The 13442-nt window shown below is 43.7% G+C and overlaps 1 protein-coding gene across 3 annotated transcripts in view; it reads right to left on the bottom strand.

The window, feature by feature from the left end:
- SETBP1 (SET binding protein 1) overlaps nt 1–13442 on the bottom strand; it is a 265469-nt gene that overhangs the window by 207342 nt on the left and 44685 nt on the right. For 2 of the 3 annotated variants that reach the window (XM_030004549.2, XM_030004550.2), the window contains exon 3: nt 6682–6765. The exons of the other annotated variant lie outside the window; for it this stretch is intronic. In XM_030004549.2, the coding sequence (XP_029860409.1) occupies nt 6682–6765 (84 nt within the window). The remainder of the gene's footprint in view (nt 1–6681; nt 6766–13442) is intronic. 3 annotated transcript variants of the gene reach the window in all.

Here is a 13442-nt window from a genome sequence, read left to right as displayed (position 1 = left end):
AGTGCCATGGGATCATCACTCACTAGAAAAGGTCTGAGCCCTAAGTTTTACATCTCCAACAGGGGCAGGACACCATGTTAAAGCAAGCATTCAGAAAAGCCTTAAAAGAAAAAAAAAAAAAAAAGCAATTTGTTGACTGCTATTTCTGAAACTGTTCCTGCAAAAAAGGGCAGTATGAGTTTTTTGGTCCCCCCTTCCTGTAGAAAGGAAAGGCTCTATTGAACTTCCGTCTGCACTGTGCTACACTTTACAGGAAGCCCAACCCATTTTGAAATTAATATGAGCTGTAAGAGGAGACCACAAGGTGGGAAACTCTTGAAGTGAGTACAAGACTATTCATAAAATGAGTGAGAAAAGGAAATAGGTGGTTATAAAAGGTCATTCGAAATGTCAGCTTATCAATGGCATTGTATGAAGGGAGGTGTAACCCACTGCGATACAAACCTATTACAGCTGAACTTGTAAAGGACACCCATAACCTCAATCTCTTTTGTTTGAAGGCTTACATTTAGGAAGTTTCTTTCATAACATCATCCCTCCAAAACTTACATAAATCCAAAGAATGGGGACTTATCCACCCAACTTCCATTTCACAACTGCTTCAATTCCACGGAACAGATGAATGAAACCAAAAAACTTTCCCAGCCACCAGGAACACAGATGCTTAGCACTAGATTCAGAAATTACCAAAGTACAACTGCTGTATGAAATTGGGAGGTCCAGAGAAAAGGCAGCTGGTGAGTCTCTCATTCAAATACCTTGTCCCCAATCAGATCCCATTGAGAGGAAGTGATTTCCAGCTTTTAAAAGCTGAGATTGAATTTTCTACAGCATTTTGGTTCGCGAAGTGGAACTGTTTTCCCCCTACAGCACCACCAGCAGCAAGAAAATTGTAGTGGGTGAATGGAAAAGCAAAGGTGGTCCACCTTGCTGAGATGAACACTCGTATCATGGAGGGGGGAAACACCCTGATCTCTCAGCAGGAACAAGATGCAGAAGTATTATATGAGTGAGTATTTTGTTAAGTAAAAGATTAATTGGTGGGATGAGTGTAGTGACAGGGCTACAAGGTTTGCTTTTAACACGTACCAGTGCCCAAAGGGATGTGTTTATCAGTGATGCTGTATGAAACAGTTTCCTGAGATCTCGAAGGACTGGATGATCCAGGACAGTTTCCTACAGTCCCATGTTCCTTGTATGATCACCTAGACTGCTTTATTCAATGAACAAAATATTTTTAAGGGTACTTTACTACCCAGACACCTCAGACATTTAACATCCTGTCTCTTCATATTTTACTTCTTGTTTTAGCTTTTTATAACCTTTGCAGAATCCAATGATTTTTCAAGCAGAGATTCAAACTCTTCCATAAACTTGGAGCAGGAGATGGCGGACAGCATATCTTCGCTCCCTTTGCACTCCCTCATTTTGTGCTACAGTGCATTTCTTGCTGACAAGTGGAAGAATGCAAGGGAGAACCACCGAAGCTAAGGTAGATTCTCTAAAACCTCGTCTCAGCGCTCTGCTACACCCTCAACAGATATTACAGTGCTGGCTGCCAAAGGAACTTAGCTTTGACACAGTTCAGGCCAGGCCAGTTAGCTATTTAAAGAGGTGGCTTTATTTATATACTTTTTACCCTCCTTCCCTCCCCTCCAAACTCCCCCCCTGTTTTTTAAGACGGGAAATTACCAGTAGCCCTAAGCATGTAAAATTTGACAGCGGTTTACCAAATAATTTGTATTGGTCCCTTTGTCTTTGCTGGTACTTTTATTCTTCAATAAATTCCTTCAACCATTAAACAGTGTTACTCCCACAACAACTTTGGCAGAGATCAAAAGAGTGTGACAGGTTTGCTCCAAGTTTCTACTGCTACCCTCCAGGTACCGAAGAGCTAGATGGAGACAGAAGATGTTTTTCTTTCCTTTGCTCTCTTCTAACAGGTTTTGTCCTGGATTTCCATACAGTCAATGAAAACATTTTAAAAAGTAATTTAGGTGGATTTTGGGGGTGGAGGGATTGGGGAGATTGGTTTGAATCCAGTACTTAAGTCATTGTGCTTTTGGTGAAATAATGATGACATCCATTGATAGCACTGCCTCACCTTCTTAAAAAGAACCTGTACTGCTAGGAAAACCAGAATAATTGTGAATTAACCTACTGTCTACTCTCAGCAGAGCTCTGGTGACACAAGTGATATACCACTTTGAGATATATCTAGAGAGAGAGAGAGAGAGATACAGGCCTACAAGCCCCAGTCCAGTGACCTGGAGAGAGAAGCTAGGTCCCTCACAACTTTGTGCACAAGGTGAACAGTGCTGCACGCCTCACCTCAACAGCGCAGTATTTCTTCAAGGAATCCAGAAATCCTCAAAAAAGGTGGTTGGTTTGGGGTGTGCTTGGTACAACTGGAGTCCCAGAGACCTAAGCTCATCTGCAGTCTCATCAGCTGTTAAACCTGCTACAACCACTAGAATAGACCTTAAAATCTTAGTCTTGCAAGGACTGCGTGTGCGTTAGGTTATATTGGGATCTACCTAAGTGTAAAAAAGAAAATCAAGCGGACAAATAAAAAAGCATCAGAGAGATTATTTCATCCCCAACACTGAATTCAACCTTTGGAAAGAGGCAAACTCTCAGGAGGCTTCAGGGGAAAGGAGGACATTCAGATAAGGCCAAAGAAGCCCACAGGGGAAGCTGCCTATTTCATTTCTGGAACGTGGACCATGTGCGTCTATTTTTAATTTTGAACCGAGTTCCTCTGCCTCCTGCCAGAAGTCCTGAGCCCTGTGGTGGTGCAACGAGAGCGGTGGCCCAGCCATCCCCTAATAGCTATTACTTCTTAATAAAGAGCAGCACTTAGGCAAGGGATGAGGTTACTGTCGGAGGGGTCATGATTAATAATGATTAATCTGATCCTTGCCAACATGAACTGGATCCACCATTCACTAAATAATTACTCTGCAGCATGGATACCGTTTCCAGAGGAGGCATACATTTGTCATATTAAAACCAAAAACAAACACAAGGAAGGACAGGGGGATCTGACTTCTCAGTAACACTTGAGCTCACACGAACTACCAGAAAAGTTAAGCAAAGAGAACAAAGAAAAAACTCAAAGGGTAAGAGCAGTTAAACATTGATGAGCTGCCTACCTTTTGGGAGAAGGAACAGAAAACAAATAAAACTAAACTCTGAGAAGGCAGAGCTGCATGTGCTGAGAATATGGAGTGCTCTGCTACTTCTGGTTCTCAACCTTATGCATACCTCTAATATGCACATTATTTGTCTACCCACACATTTTTCCCCTGTTTTTAAATGACATTTTACTTTCCTCAGAAAGTACACAAATGAAATCACTCCCTGGGAACCATCTTTCCTGCTTTATGTTAATATACTACTTAGCACAAGGAAATCCTACTCCAGAATTGCCATTCTTATGCAACAACGCACCTCAAATAATAAGCAACAGTATAATAATTTATGGGGAGGCATAAATTACTGGGAAACTAATAACCACTCTGAAGAGCATATATGAACCTTACAATTACAGTAGGATGTTTGTGGTGCAGAGACTTGGTTCTGGGCCTTGGAGCACAGATGAATTTCACTCCCACAAAGCACACAAACAACTGGCAATGGTGTTAATGGCAGCCAAGGACATGAGGGTTTTGCTGCCAAGAGGTGGCCTGATTTTGGGACTCCTCTCAGTCATCCCGCTTCACCAACCCAAAGCTTCATTAAGACCATCCGTGGAGGACGGGACTCTAGTTCTTCGGTGCACTCAGCTGTATTCCCTTCGAGGTTTTCAAAGCTTTTGTGGGATTTATATTGCACCGCTTAGCCATCTGCCTCATCTTGTAGGGTTTGATTTGAACTGGGAGGCCACACAACACAGACCGCCAGTCCCTCTCCTGCTTTGGTGCAAATCCAACATGAAGGTTGGGTTCCTTGTGACTCTTGTGAAATCCCAGACCTATGTGAGCCCGTTTGGACTGCTGCCCTCAACAGTGGCGGGGCCAGGATTTACACACTGATGACTTGCACCATAGAAAATACCATGCAGGTTGGTGCCTGTGGATGCCAGACTCAAGGAAGCAAATCTCAGGTCAAGGAGGTTAAAGTGCCTTCTGTTCTAGAGGCATACTGGAGAAATGTCAGTAAATGAAATCCTCAGCAATAGGATCAAGACTTGATTCAGCTGGGGATTTTCACTGGTGGGGCAGTTTGTCTAGAACTTTTTGTAAGTTTCCAAATTGACTTGAAAAAATGAATAAAATTAAAATCTTCACAAAGCATCATCACCTTTCACAAAAATTCAGCTGAAAAGTAGCTGGTTAGTCCCAAACCTTTAAATATCTAATGATATAAAAAACACATACCTATTTATGCATACATTCATGAAAATGAAAACTGAGTTGCATTTTCACACAACTTTACAGAGGCATCACAGGAAAACACAAAGCAAGACCAAAAAAAAAAAAAGAAGAAAAAGCCCCCAACAACAATAATGAAGGTAAATCTTTAAAATCTGAGACAGGGTGCGGGAGGAGGGGGTAAAGCTCTGCAAACAAAACTAAATCCAGTGCAGGGTTTTTCCACTTCACAAAGTGAAACAAGCTGTTCCTAAAATAATGCTTCCTTGGTTTTCTGGCAATTAGTGTCCTGAAGGATTAGCCTACAATCGTCGGCAAGTGTTTGCCTTTCCCAGCCGATGTCACCATAGAAGTCTGTGTTTATCTACAAGGCCCAGGGGATAATTTATAAGCTGAGCTGAGGTCCTGCATTCACAGACAAATGTTCCACACTGCCACCCACCCTCCTGTACTAGTTTCCTCCCCATCCACCTCCTGTCCCCTGAAATACTGACAGGACCCTGCCAGGGGCACGACGAATGAGCTTTACAGCCTCTGGAGCAAGCACTTGCTCAATAGTTTATGCTGATACAGCAAAAAAGGATTACTGAGATGGTCAACACATCACTAGACATCAAAAATTAGATTTCAGAAAGTAACCAGACTCAAAGAATGGTTTATCACTGTCCCAGAAAACATAAAATAGAATGGGATTTTTTTCCCCTCCAAAAACTATTGCCTACTCTATAATTAAAGTATTGCCATCAAAGACTTTTAGGTCCAACGCTCAGAGTTTGTTAGTGATAGTGTTTTGTAAAACCTCTCTGCAATCAAGATGTTCCCATTTGATTTTTAATCTCTACTACAAGCGGTCTGACGCTGCTCTAGTTCTGTTGTAAATCAAGAGTGATTCAACCAGAGTATGTCAAAATACAAAAGACAAAAATTGGTAAAAGTGTTTCATTTCTAAATTAATTTTCTCCTGATGTGTTAGAACTTCAACATGAGAAAATTAAAGTTGTATTTGAGAAAATGGGAAGCTATTCTTTGAAGAAAAGTAATATGAATCCTTGTCTTGATGGTGAACTGATAGTGTAGCTCATGACAATGAATTTGTTATTTTGAAAATACTAATTAAGGAACAAAAAAACCCAAACATCAGTGAAAGACTCAATCCTACAAAGCATTTGTAAGTGTGACCAACGTTCCTCACAACAGAGCCCACCGCAGGATAGATAGATCTTTCTCAGATCTTCTCAGACATTAACAAAACAATGCTCAGAGACTTTGTTATTAATTAGGGTTGATGAACATGCATGTTGAAAATTAAAAACATTTTTCTTCCTGAGAATTCATCTCTTTTCCCATCAGTAAATTATTGGGAGTTCCTGGAGCTTTGTCGACACTGTTTGAAACTGTTTCATGTCTATACCTGGTCACAGGTTGTTCACAAGGGACATTAGAGACCAAAGTTATTTGATATTTGAGATCAACTGCTTCACTCTACCACATTGGGATGACTCAATATTTAGAAAATGTTTCTGCTCAGATCAAATTTTGTTTCATCTTTGGAAAGAATGATCTCTGGATTCAAACTTCTCTTTAGCTACAAAGCCAGAAGGTCATAATAACTGCAAATTGTGACAGGGACAAACTTGGCTGGTCTGAATAAGGGCAGAATGGTAGGAGGTAGGAAGAGACCACCAGCTGGCTGTCATTCAGAGCGCAGTCCACCTCGCTTGCAATTACTGAACCCTACAAGTGGTCCCACTGACGTCAATTTGACCAATTTTAGAATAAGGGGCCATTCATTCCAAGTAATGAATATTGAAACTTGGCCATCGGTTTGTGAACAAGTTTTTACATGTCTATCATGAGGAACCTCAATAAAGAATGTTCTTGTGATGGTGTCAGTTCAGAACAAAAGCATGCAACGAATGGCACGTTTCTCTGTAACTATCGCCCATCCAGGCAGCTATAGTATGAGACCAAAGGCTGCATGCATTTAGCCAGCAAGGAAGTGCAATATTCTTTAAGAAAGGCATTGCCTGGAGTGGATTTTTATAAAGAAACAGAATTAATGAATAAATAAACCAGATGGGAATAAGTCAGGCTAGGGCATTAACAGTTCCTAGTGCAATGAATCCCTGATCTTGCTTGAGGGTTTTTCTACAAATGACAAATACAAAAACATTAATGTTGTATCATTGTCAGCCACGCCAAGGACTCTGTGTCCAGGAACCCTGATATGCAACAGCACAGTTCAATTCAACCAGATGTTAACACATTCTTTTATTTCCACCAGTTAAGGTACATATTGACTGACCTGATCTGAGTCTTTCACTTGAGCATTTTTCCCTTTTCTGCAACCACAACTCATGAGCAGTTTTGCATCTCCAATGACTTTTCCCTATAAGAGATAAGGCAAGAAAAAACATCAACACAGTCTGAACCACTGAAGACCAAGAGGCTTGTTTTTATGACCAGAAGCAGGGAAAGAAAGGGCATTAGGGAAGCCTGTGGACTCATCCTGCATTGCTGGGAGATACCCTTCCACAGAGAGGTAGCTCCCAAGCTGCCAAGGAGACTTCCCCAAAGCCCAATATCACAGCATCAGGGATGTCACATAGACAGAGGCAGAAGGAAAGCAAGGTGTGTAGAAAAACACAGAGGGAATATGGGCAAGCCAAGCTGAAAAGGAACAGGTTATTTTAACTCAATATTTTCATACACATGCATGAACAGGAACAAATCTATCATGCTCAGAGAGTACAATTACCAAACTGGAGTGACTTGAGGTAAAGCTCATACACCAACATTCCTGTTCACCTTTACCAGGTTAGTGCTTACTTGCTTCTAGCGTAGCTAGATTTAGTGAAATAAAGTCTACAGGTGTGACTTGCCCTCATTAGGACAACTTGTCCAAATAACCACTGGCAAGTCCTTGCCAGGAATTCAACAGCCCACCCTCACCCAACACTGCTGGTGCAGACCCTGCAACATCGATAACGTGCTGGGGCCAATGGAGATTTACAAAGAAACAGGGTCCCGTCACCCTCCTTTTGCCTACAACCAACAGTTTGGGAAATAAGCTGAGCTCAAACACCTTCTTTTTGTTGACAACCCATCAGACTGAGTATGATCCGAGCAGCAAGGTCCCTCACATTAACGTGGTTCTTTTCTGGGGATTATTTGAGTCGCTTTGGTGAAGCTTATTAGATCTGGACATCTTGATAAATCACCATGGCAGAAAAGGGCTGGGATTCCTGGTTTGGTCGAAATGTTCCTTGAGCTCAAACAGTAACACAGCCAATTGAGTCCCCACAAACCCATTGCATTTACTTGCTTTCCCATAGACACACACACAAAGACATTGTCTTTTTTTCAGACTTTTGCTGTCCGCAGCTGAAAAATAAACACTCTCAGCATCTGCTGGGCAACAGAGGGAGAATTTGCTCATGTGCAGCCGTGGAGAGTCACGAGATTTCAGCTGGATAAATTTATATAGAAAAGGAGACCTCAATATTGAAGTAGTTAATGAGTTTAGCCAAGCGGAAGTGCTCTGCCCTAAATGATGAGGAAGGGAAAGGGCATGATTAATATGAATTGCAGCCATTGCTCAATGTCAGGGCATGGAAGAGAGAAGACCCTTGGTGGCAGGAATTACAAACAGGCAGATAAACTTTTGGTCACCTCTTGAGAGACTGCAACCTGCCAGGTGTGGTGAGATCTCTTACTTGGTGACCCCAGCATCTCACAAGTCCCAGCAAGGTCAGAATATGTGCAAAAATGATCTTTTCTCCTCTTTCCAAAAGAGATGCTGGAAAAAAAAAAGACACTGAAAAGACTGTACCTACACCTGATACCTAACCAAAACGCCCAATGTTTGGGCTGCTGATTGCAACCTGTCAAACTTTGAGGTGTTTAGGGGACTACCTCCAACTCGTATCCTCTGCCTGTGACTCCCATCTATAAAGGTATTTTGCTCTTGGCCCACTATTACAGTCCTTCAACAATTAGTCCGTAATCTCTCAAATTCAAAAACCATCCCCAGAAAGAAGCGATTAAACTAAAATGTAAAGCAATTGTATTAAATTATTATGTTGGAGATAGGAAACTGAGGCATAGGGAGAGACTTGTCTGTCTAACCAAAGAAGACTTTCTGGACACCCCACAGTACACGAGACAAGTTACAGATACAAAAGGACCTGAGGGAGACCCACACATTTCCTAACAGGGAGCTGATGGACAGCCAGGATACCTTAGGGCGCTTACAGCAGCAACACAGACCTGTGTTTAGGAAACTGGATCCATACACGACTTGCTGATAGTCAACTTGTACTAGTATCCACTGCAAAGTCATTATGTTGAAAAAGATACTCCAGCCCTTTTCCCACCACAAACCAAGGAAAAAAAAAACATTTTTAGACCCTTCTCTGGCTTCTAAGATATACTGTCATGCAACCTGAGCTAATGGCAAACTATTGCCCTGTTCTCCTCTCCAGCTGGAAGTATCTCCAGCTTTATTTAACAGAGAGAAATTGTAGGATGTTGCACACAATCACCTAGAAAATCAAAAGCAGAGAAGAAATATGAACCCAAAACTTGACAGTTTTTTCTTTTTCCCTGACAGTACAAGAATGAAGGGGCTCTTCCATTCCCTAAAAAAGCAAATGAAAGGAATGCACTGGATGAATAATCCCATCTCCTTTTGCAACTGCAGATGCACCTCTCCTAATGCACATTGCCTGAATTAGCTACTACCTCCACCTTTTTTTAGGAAAGCTTATTATGAGCAGATGCTTAATTTGGGGATAGGTGTCTAACATTAGGCAGCTAAGTTGAAAGGCAAAAAAAAAAAAAAAAGCATATGGACAACATTTGCAGCCAGTCGCAACTCCGTTCAAGAGCAGATGGAGGCCTTGTCATTCAGGGGTTTCCTCGCATACACCAAGCAGTTCAGTGGGGATAGGGAAAGGGGCTTCTGTTTGGATGCTTCTGTCTGGAACCAGATTAGAAGAAAGCACGCTTTTCCGCAGCACACGCCTTGTGTTACATTAAACATGCATATGCAACTTCAGCTTTTATTCAGCGATCTGAAACAGAGCCCTCCAGGGTGCTAAGGGTCAGTGAGTTTTTGTTTGTTTATCTGTATGTTATTTTACAGTTTCTAGTGCCCAAGGAGTTTGTTAAGAAATTAAAACACCTCGCTGGGACTATCCTGCTGTGGTTGTTGCCTCCTAATATATCCCTCCCTCCTTCGTCCAGCAGCACCTGATGCTTACAGGGGAGGGAGAGGAGAACACTGCAAAAAGAGGAGCCTCATCTCACTGGGTACTACAGACGTTTGGTCTTAATTTATGGAGCATCATTTCCATGTTTCGTGGCCTTTTAATAACAGGACTAGGGAGGAGCACAGTGATCTTGAAAGCTCAGAGATATATTGCTACTAAATGATCCTGTGCTGCCTGCTCTTGATTTGATGTTCTGGTTTAGAAGCAGGTAGGCACAAGGATTTCCAATGGAGGAGCTCGCCTTGCCTTCTGCTGGCTCCCACCCATCATCGGACATCCCCCTTTCCAAGGCAAAGAGCAAGAAGGGTCCTCGGGGAGCACTGAAGCGCAAAGGACGTCTGTCCCATTATCCCACCTCTTACAGGGAGCCTCACCCTCCTCCTTGCACCACAGGCTCTAGCAGTTGGCCAGAGTTTGCAGAAAAAGAAGAAAAATAACAATAATAATAGTAACAGGCTTAATTATCTCAGCTGCACGGGCGACAGGAGCCGATCAGTTGCCAGTTTTAACAGCCTGTGGTCGAGATACACCAAACTGCGTCACCCAGAAATCAAATGAGGGCCGGTCACAACTCGTTTCACGCCAGTGGCTCCGGAGGGAGGCACAGGGGCACACACAAATCACTGCCGCTGGGGCAGCCCCGGAGGCTGCGGTGAGCCCACAGCAGTCCCACACGGAGCTGCCAGCCCCGTTTAAAGGAATCAGACGCAGCGCACATGGCACTGGCGGGCCTCCGTGGAGCTGCCAGGCTCTGGAGGAGTTGGCTGGGATTAACCGGGGGATCCCGTCTTCCTCCCGCTCTCCCAAGTCTGCAGCTGGAAAGATCAGCTCGAGAGGTGGGCTTGGCTTAGCAGCACCATGCCATGTACCTTGCAGCCGCTGGCAGGTCCAGTTGGGCTCTGACCTGCTCGGTTTCCATCAGCCTTCCTTGGTTTTGAGCAATGGCCATTGAAAATCCTGGCAGTAGCCTCACCCCCAAGAAGCTGGCGCAACCCATCTCCACTTAGCCCCTGGAAGATCTCGCTGGCCAAACCTGGCCCTGGCTTTCAGCTGTTCATACTCTCTCTATCTCTCCTGCCTTGCAATACCCTCAAAATATCCCCAACTAACAGATGAAAACGTGAGGTGTAGAAAAGATAACTGAGCCTTGGCCCATGGCAACCTGGGGAAGAGCACAGCTTCCAGCGTGGCCTTTCCAAGGCTTTTGTCAGCATTTCAGCTGCTGAAGCAGCCTGGCTCTTCACGGAGAAGTACTTTTCTGAAAGAGCTTTGTGAAGCTGAGCTGAGCAGCGCTTCACAGCCTCTTCCCTTTTCTTCCTCGCCTGTCTTACGCCACCAAAATAGCTCTCCAGCATGATACCCACATAAACACAGCGATCGTGCCTGCTCAGGAATGACAAGAGTGTAGGGAGGCGATGCTGTCCTCCTCTGACTCCTTCTCCATCCATCCAAATATCCCAACGTTTCCAGGACTGGAGAGCACATTTGCAGCCACCTCCCCTGCCATCCTGCACCAAGCAGGTTGTGCAATTCACTCTGCTGTCTTGCCACTGAGTTTAATAGCTATTTTTAAATAAGATCATTATTGTTTTTCACTATGAGCTACTTAGTAACAAGCCAAGATGAACAAGGTGGGTTTATTATTTTTTTTTTTTTCCCTAGGGCCATAGTTCATTTTTTCACCAAGAAGAAACATGCATATAGCACTGCAACAGTGAACCCTAAAAAAAAAATCCCCACGGGTGCATAAATGACGTTGGGAAAACCACTGTATTCAGTGTTTATGTTTTTTACGCTGTTCTGTCAGGGTGATCCACGCGTCTTAAAGAACCGGTGCCCAAGTGCCTACAGTGGTAGAGTGGGAGAGGAGAAGGGGAGAAACGAAGGGAAACGAGAACTGAATCCAAGGTGGAGGCAAGCGGCAGTACAACAGACAGCTGGTGTTTGGGTGGTGGTAAATCACCCTGAAATGAGCCTCTTCCCTCAGCTCAATGAGGCCTAAACAACAAAGGAAGGCACAGCTTGCAGCCGGACAGCCTGCTAGCCAACCACAGACACACATGACAGCTTCATTCAGGAGCCCGGAGTCAATACAAAAGCTTCGAAATCAATCCGACATCCTGCGACCTCAAACAATGCGCCAAATCTTCTCAGAATTGGAGCCCCAAATGAGGGGGAGCAGCATTCAAGGGAGATCAAACCGCAGGGCTGGCATTGAAAGGGACTAAAAAGGAGAAGAATGTTCCCAGTTTATTAATGGCGAGGTCTGGCCGGCTGCGTCCCAGCCGCCATAGGTTACGTTCATTAAAGGGCAGCGCTTTGCACGTATTATGCAGAGCGCCCGGAGAGTATGTGTGTGTGCGTGTGTGCGTGAGCGTGCCCCTCACTTGCTAGAGATCAGGATGTGCCTTTCTGCTTAGCACTGTTGTCTCCATCAGAAATTCCTCCTGTGTGAACCGCAAACGGGGTTTTTTCCCACTTGAGCGACTGTATGGGCACAGACGCGCGCACGCCCTCGCACATACACACGCTCTCTCTCATCCCTGAGCCTGAAAAGCATAAAGGAACTCAGACAGGCTCTTTCCAAGGAAAAAAAAAAAACCCCAACGTTTCACATCCCCTTCCCTCCTGGCCATACTTTCAGCTCACACACACACAAAATCTATTACAAAAGGCTGAAGCGTTATGTGATTGCTGTTGCTGCTGATGGAGTTGATTGCTCCATAAACCCTTGCCCGCTCCTACATGTCATAAAGGACCCGGTCCCACAGCACAACAAATCCACAAAGAGGAGAAAAAGAAAAAGAAGTGCTTCGGTCCCAGGAGTTGCCCCCTCCGGGTAGGATTGCCTCCTCTGGGGTAGTTTCACCTGCAGCATCTGTCTTGTAGCACTGCACACAAATGGCACCCTTCCCCCTACAGCAACAAAAAGGCCAAGCAAATCCTTTTTATCAGCTTCTCTTTGAAGGCAGGTGGAGAAATAGAATATAGATACACACACACACAAAAAAAAGATAAATACCATTTGGAAAAGTACTCTTTGGATTTGCCTGTCCTAATTATCTTCTTTTCAGCTGCCACATGTTTGAAAGAGTCAGACCTTGCAAGTTTGCTCCTCCTCAGCTGCACGGCCCAAGACAGAGTGCTCGCTAGAGGAGGTCAGACTTGAAAAATGCTTCTTTTTTGTGCTGAAATGGGAGTAGATGAAGAGAAAGGGTTGAATTTTTCAAAGCCGTCTATGGATTTTGATGCACATTTCCCATGCGTTTTCACTGAAGATATGTCAAAGTCCAATCACCTTTGCTTTTAAAGTGTCACACTGATCTTATGTTCAGAATAGATACGGCTCTGGGAGCTAGTAACCTCTCTCAAATCTGGAGAAACTTAGGTGCACAGAAACTGAAAACAAAAAATGTTCCTTAGGATGCAGCAATTCAAACACATTTTATTCTTAGAAGTTGGGGAAATTAGCATTAAGGCTTTACAAAAAAACTTTATGCTTTGCTCACCCTTTACATCACTTTTCTACACTATTATTGCCACAATTCTGGAGTCCTTAGAGACCGTGAGCATGATCCCTATCTCCTCCTCTGAGAAGACAGCTCTATTTTTACCTTGTGATAATGTTATACAGATACCAGAGGGCAACTGGGCAAAGACAAGTATAGCAGATTCAACAAGCTTTTTCTCCAGCACAAGGTAGGACAGAAGATTAACTCTACATGCAGCACAAGATGAGGTGATATTTGAACCCCAGGTGAGAAGACCGAAGAAGTCCCTGTCTGGTTTATCA

The sequence above is a fragment of the Aquila chrysaetos genome, chromosome Z, assembly GCF_900496995.4.
Source record: "Aquila chrysaetos chrysaetos chromosome Z, bAquChr1.4, whole genome shotgun sequence".
In the NCBI taxonomy this organism is placed as follows: Eukaryota; Metazoa; Chordata; class Aves; order Accipitriformes; family Accipitridae; genus Aquila; species Aquila chrysaetos.
The sequence above is the reverse complement of the archived record's forward strand: the minus strand, read 5'-3'. Positions and strand labels throughout refer to the sequence as shown.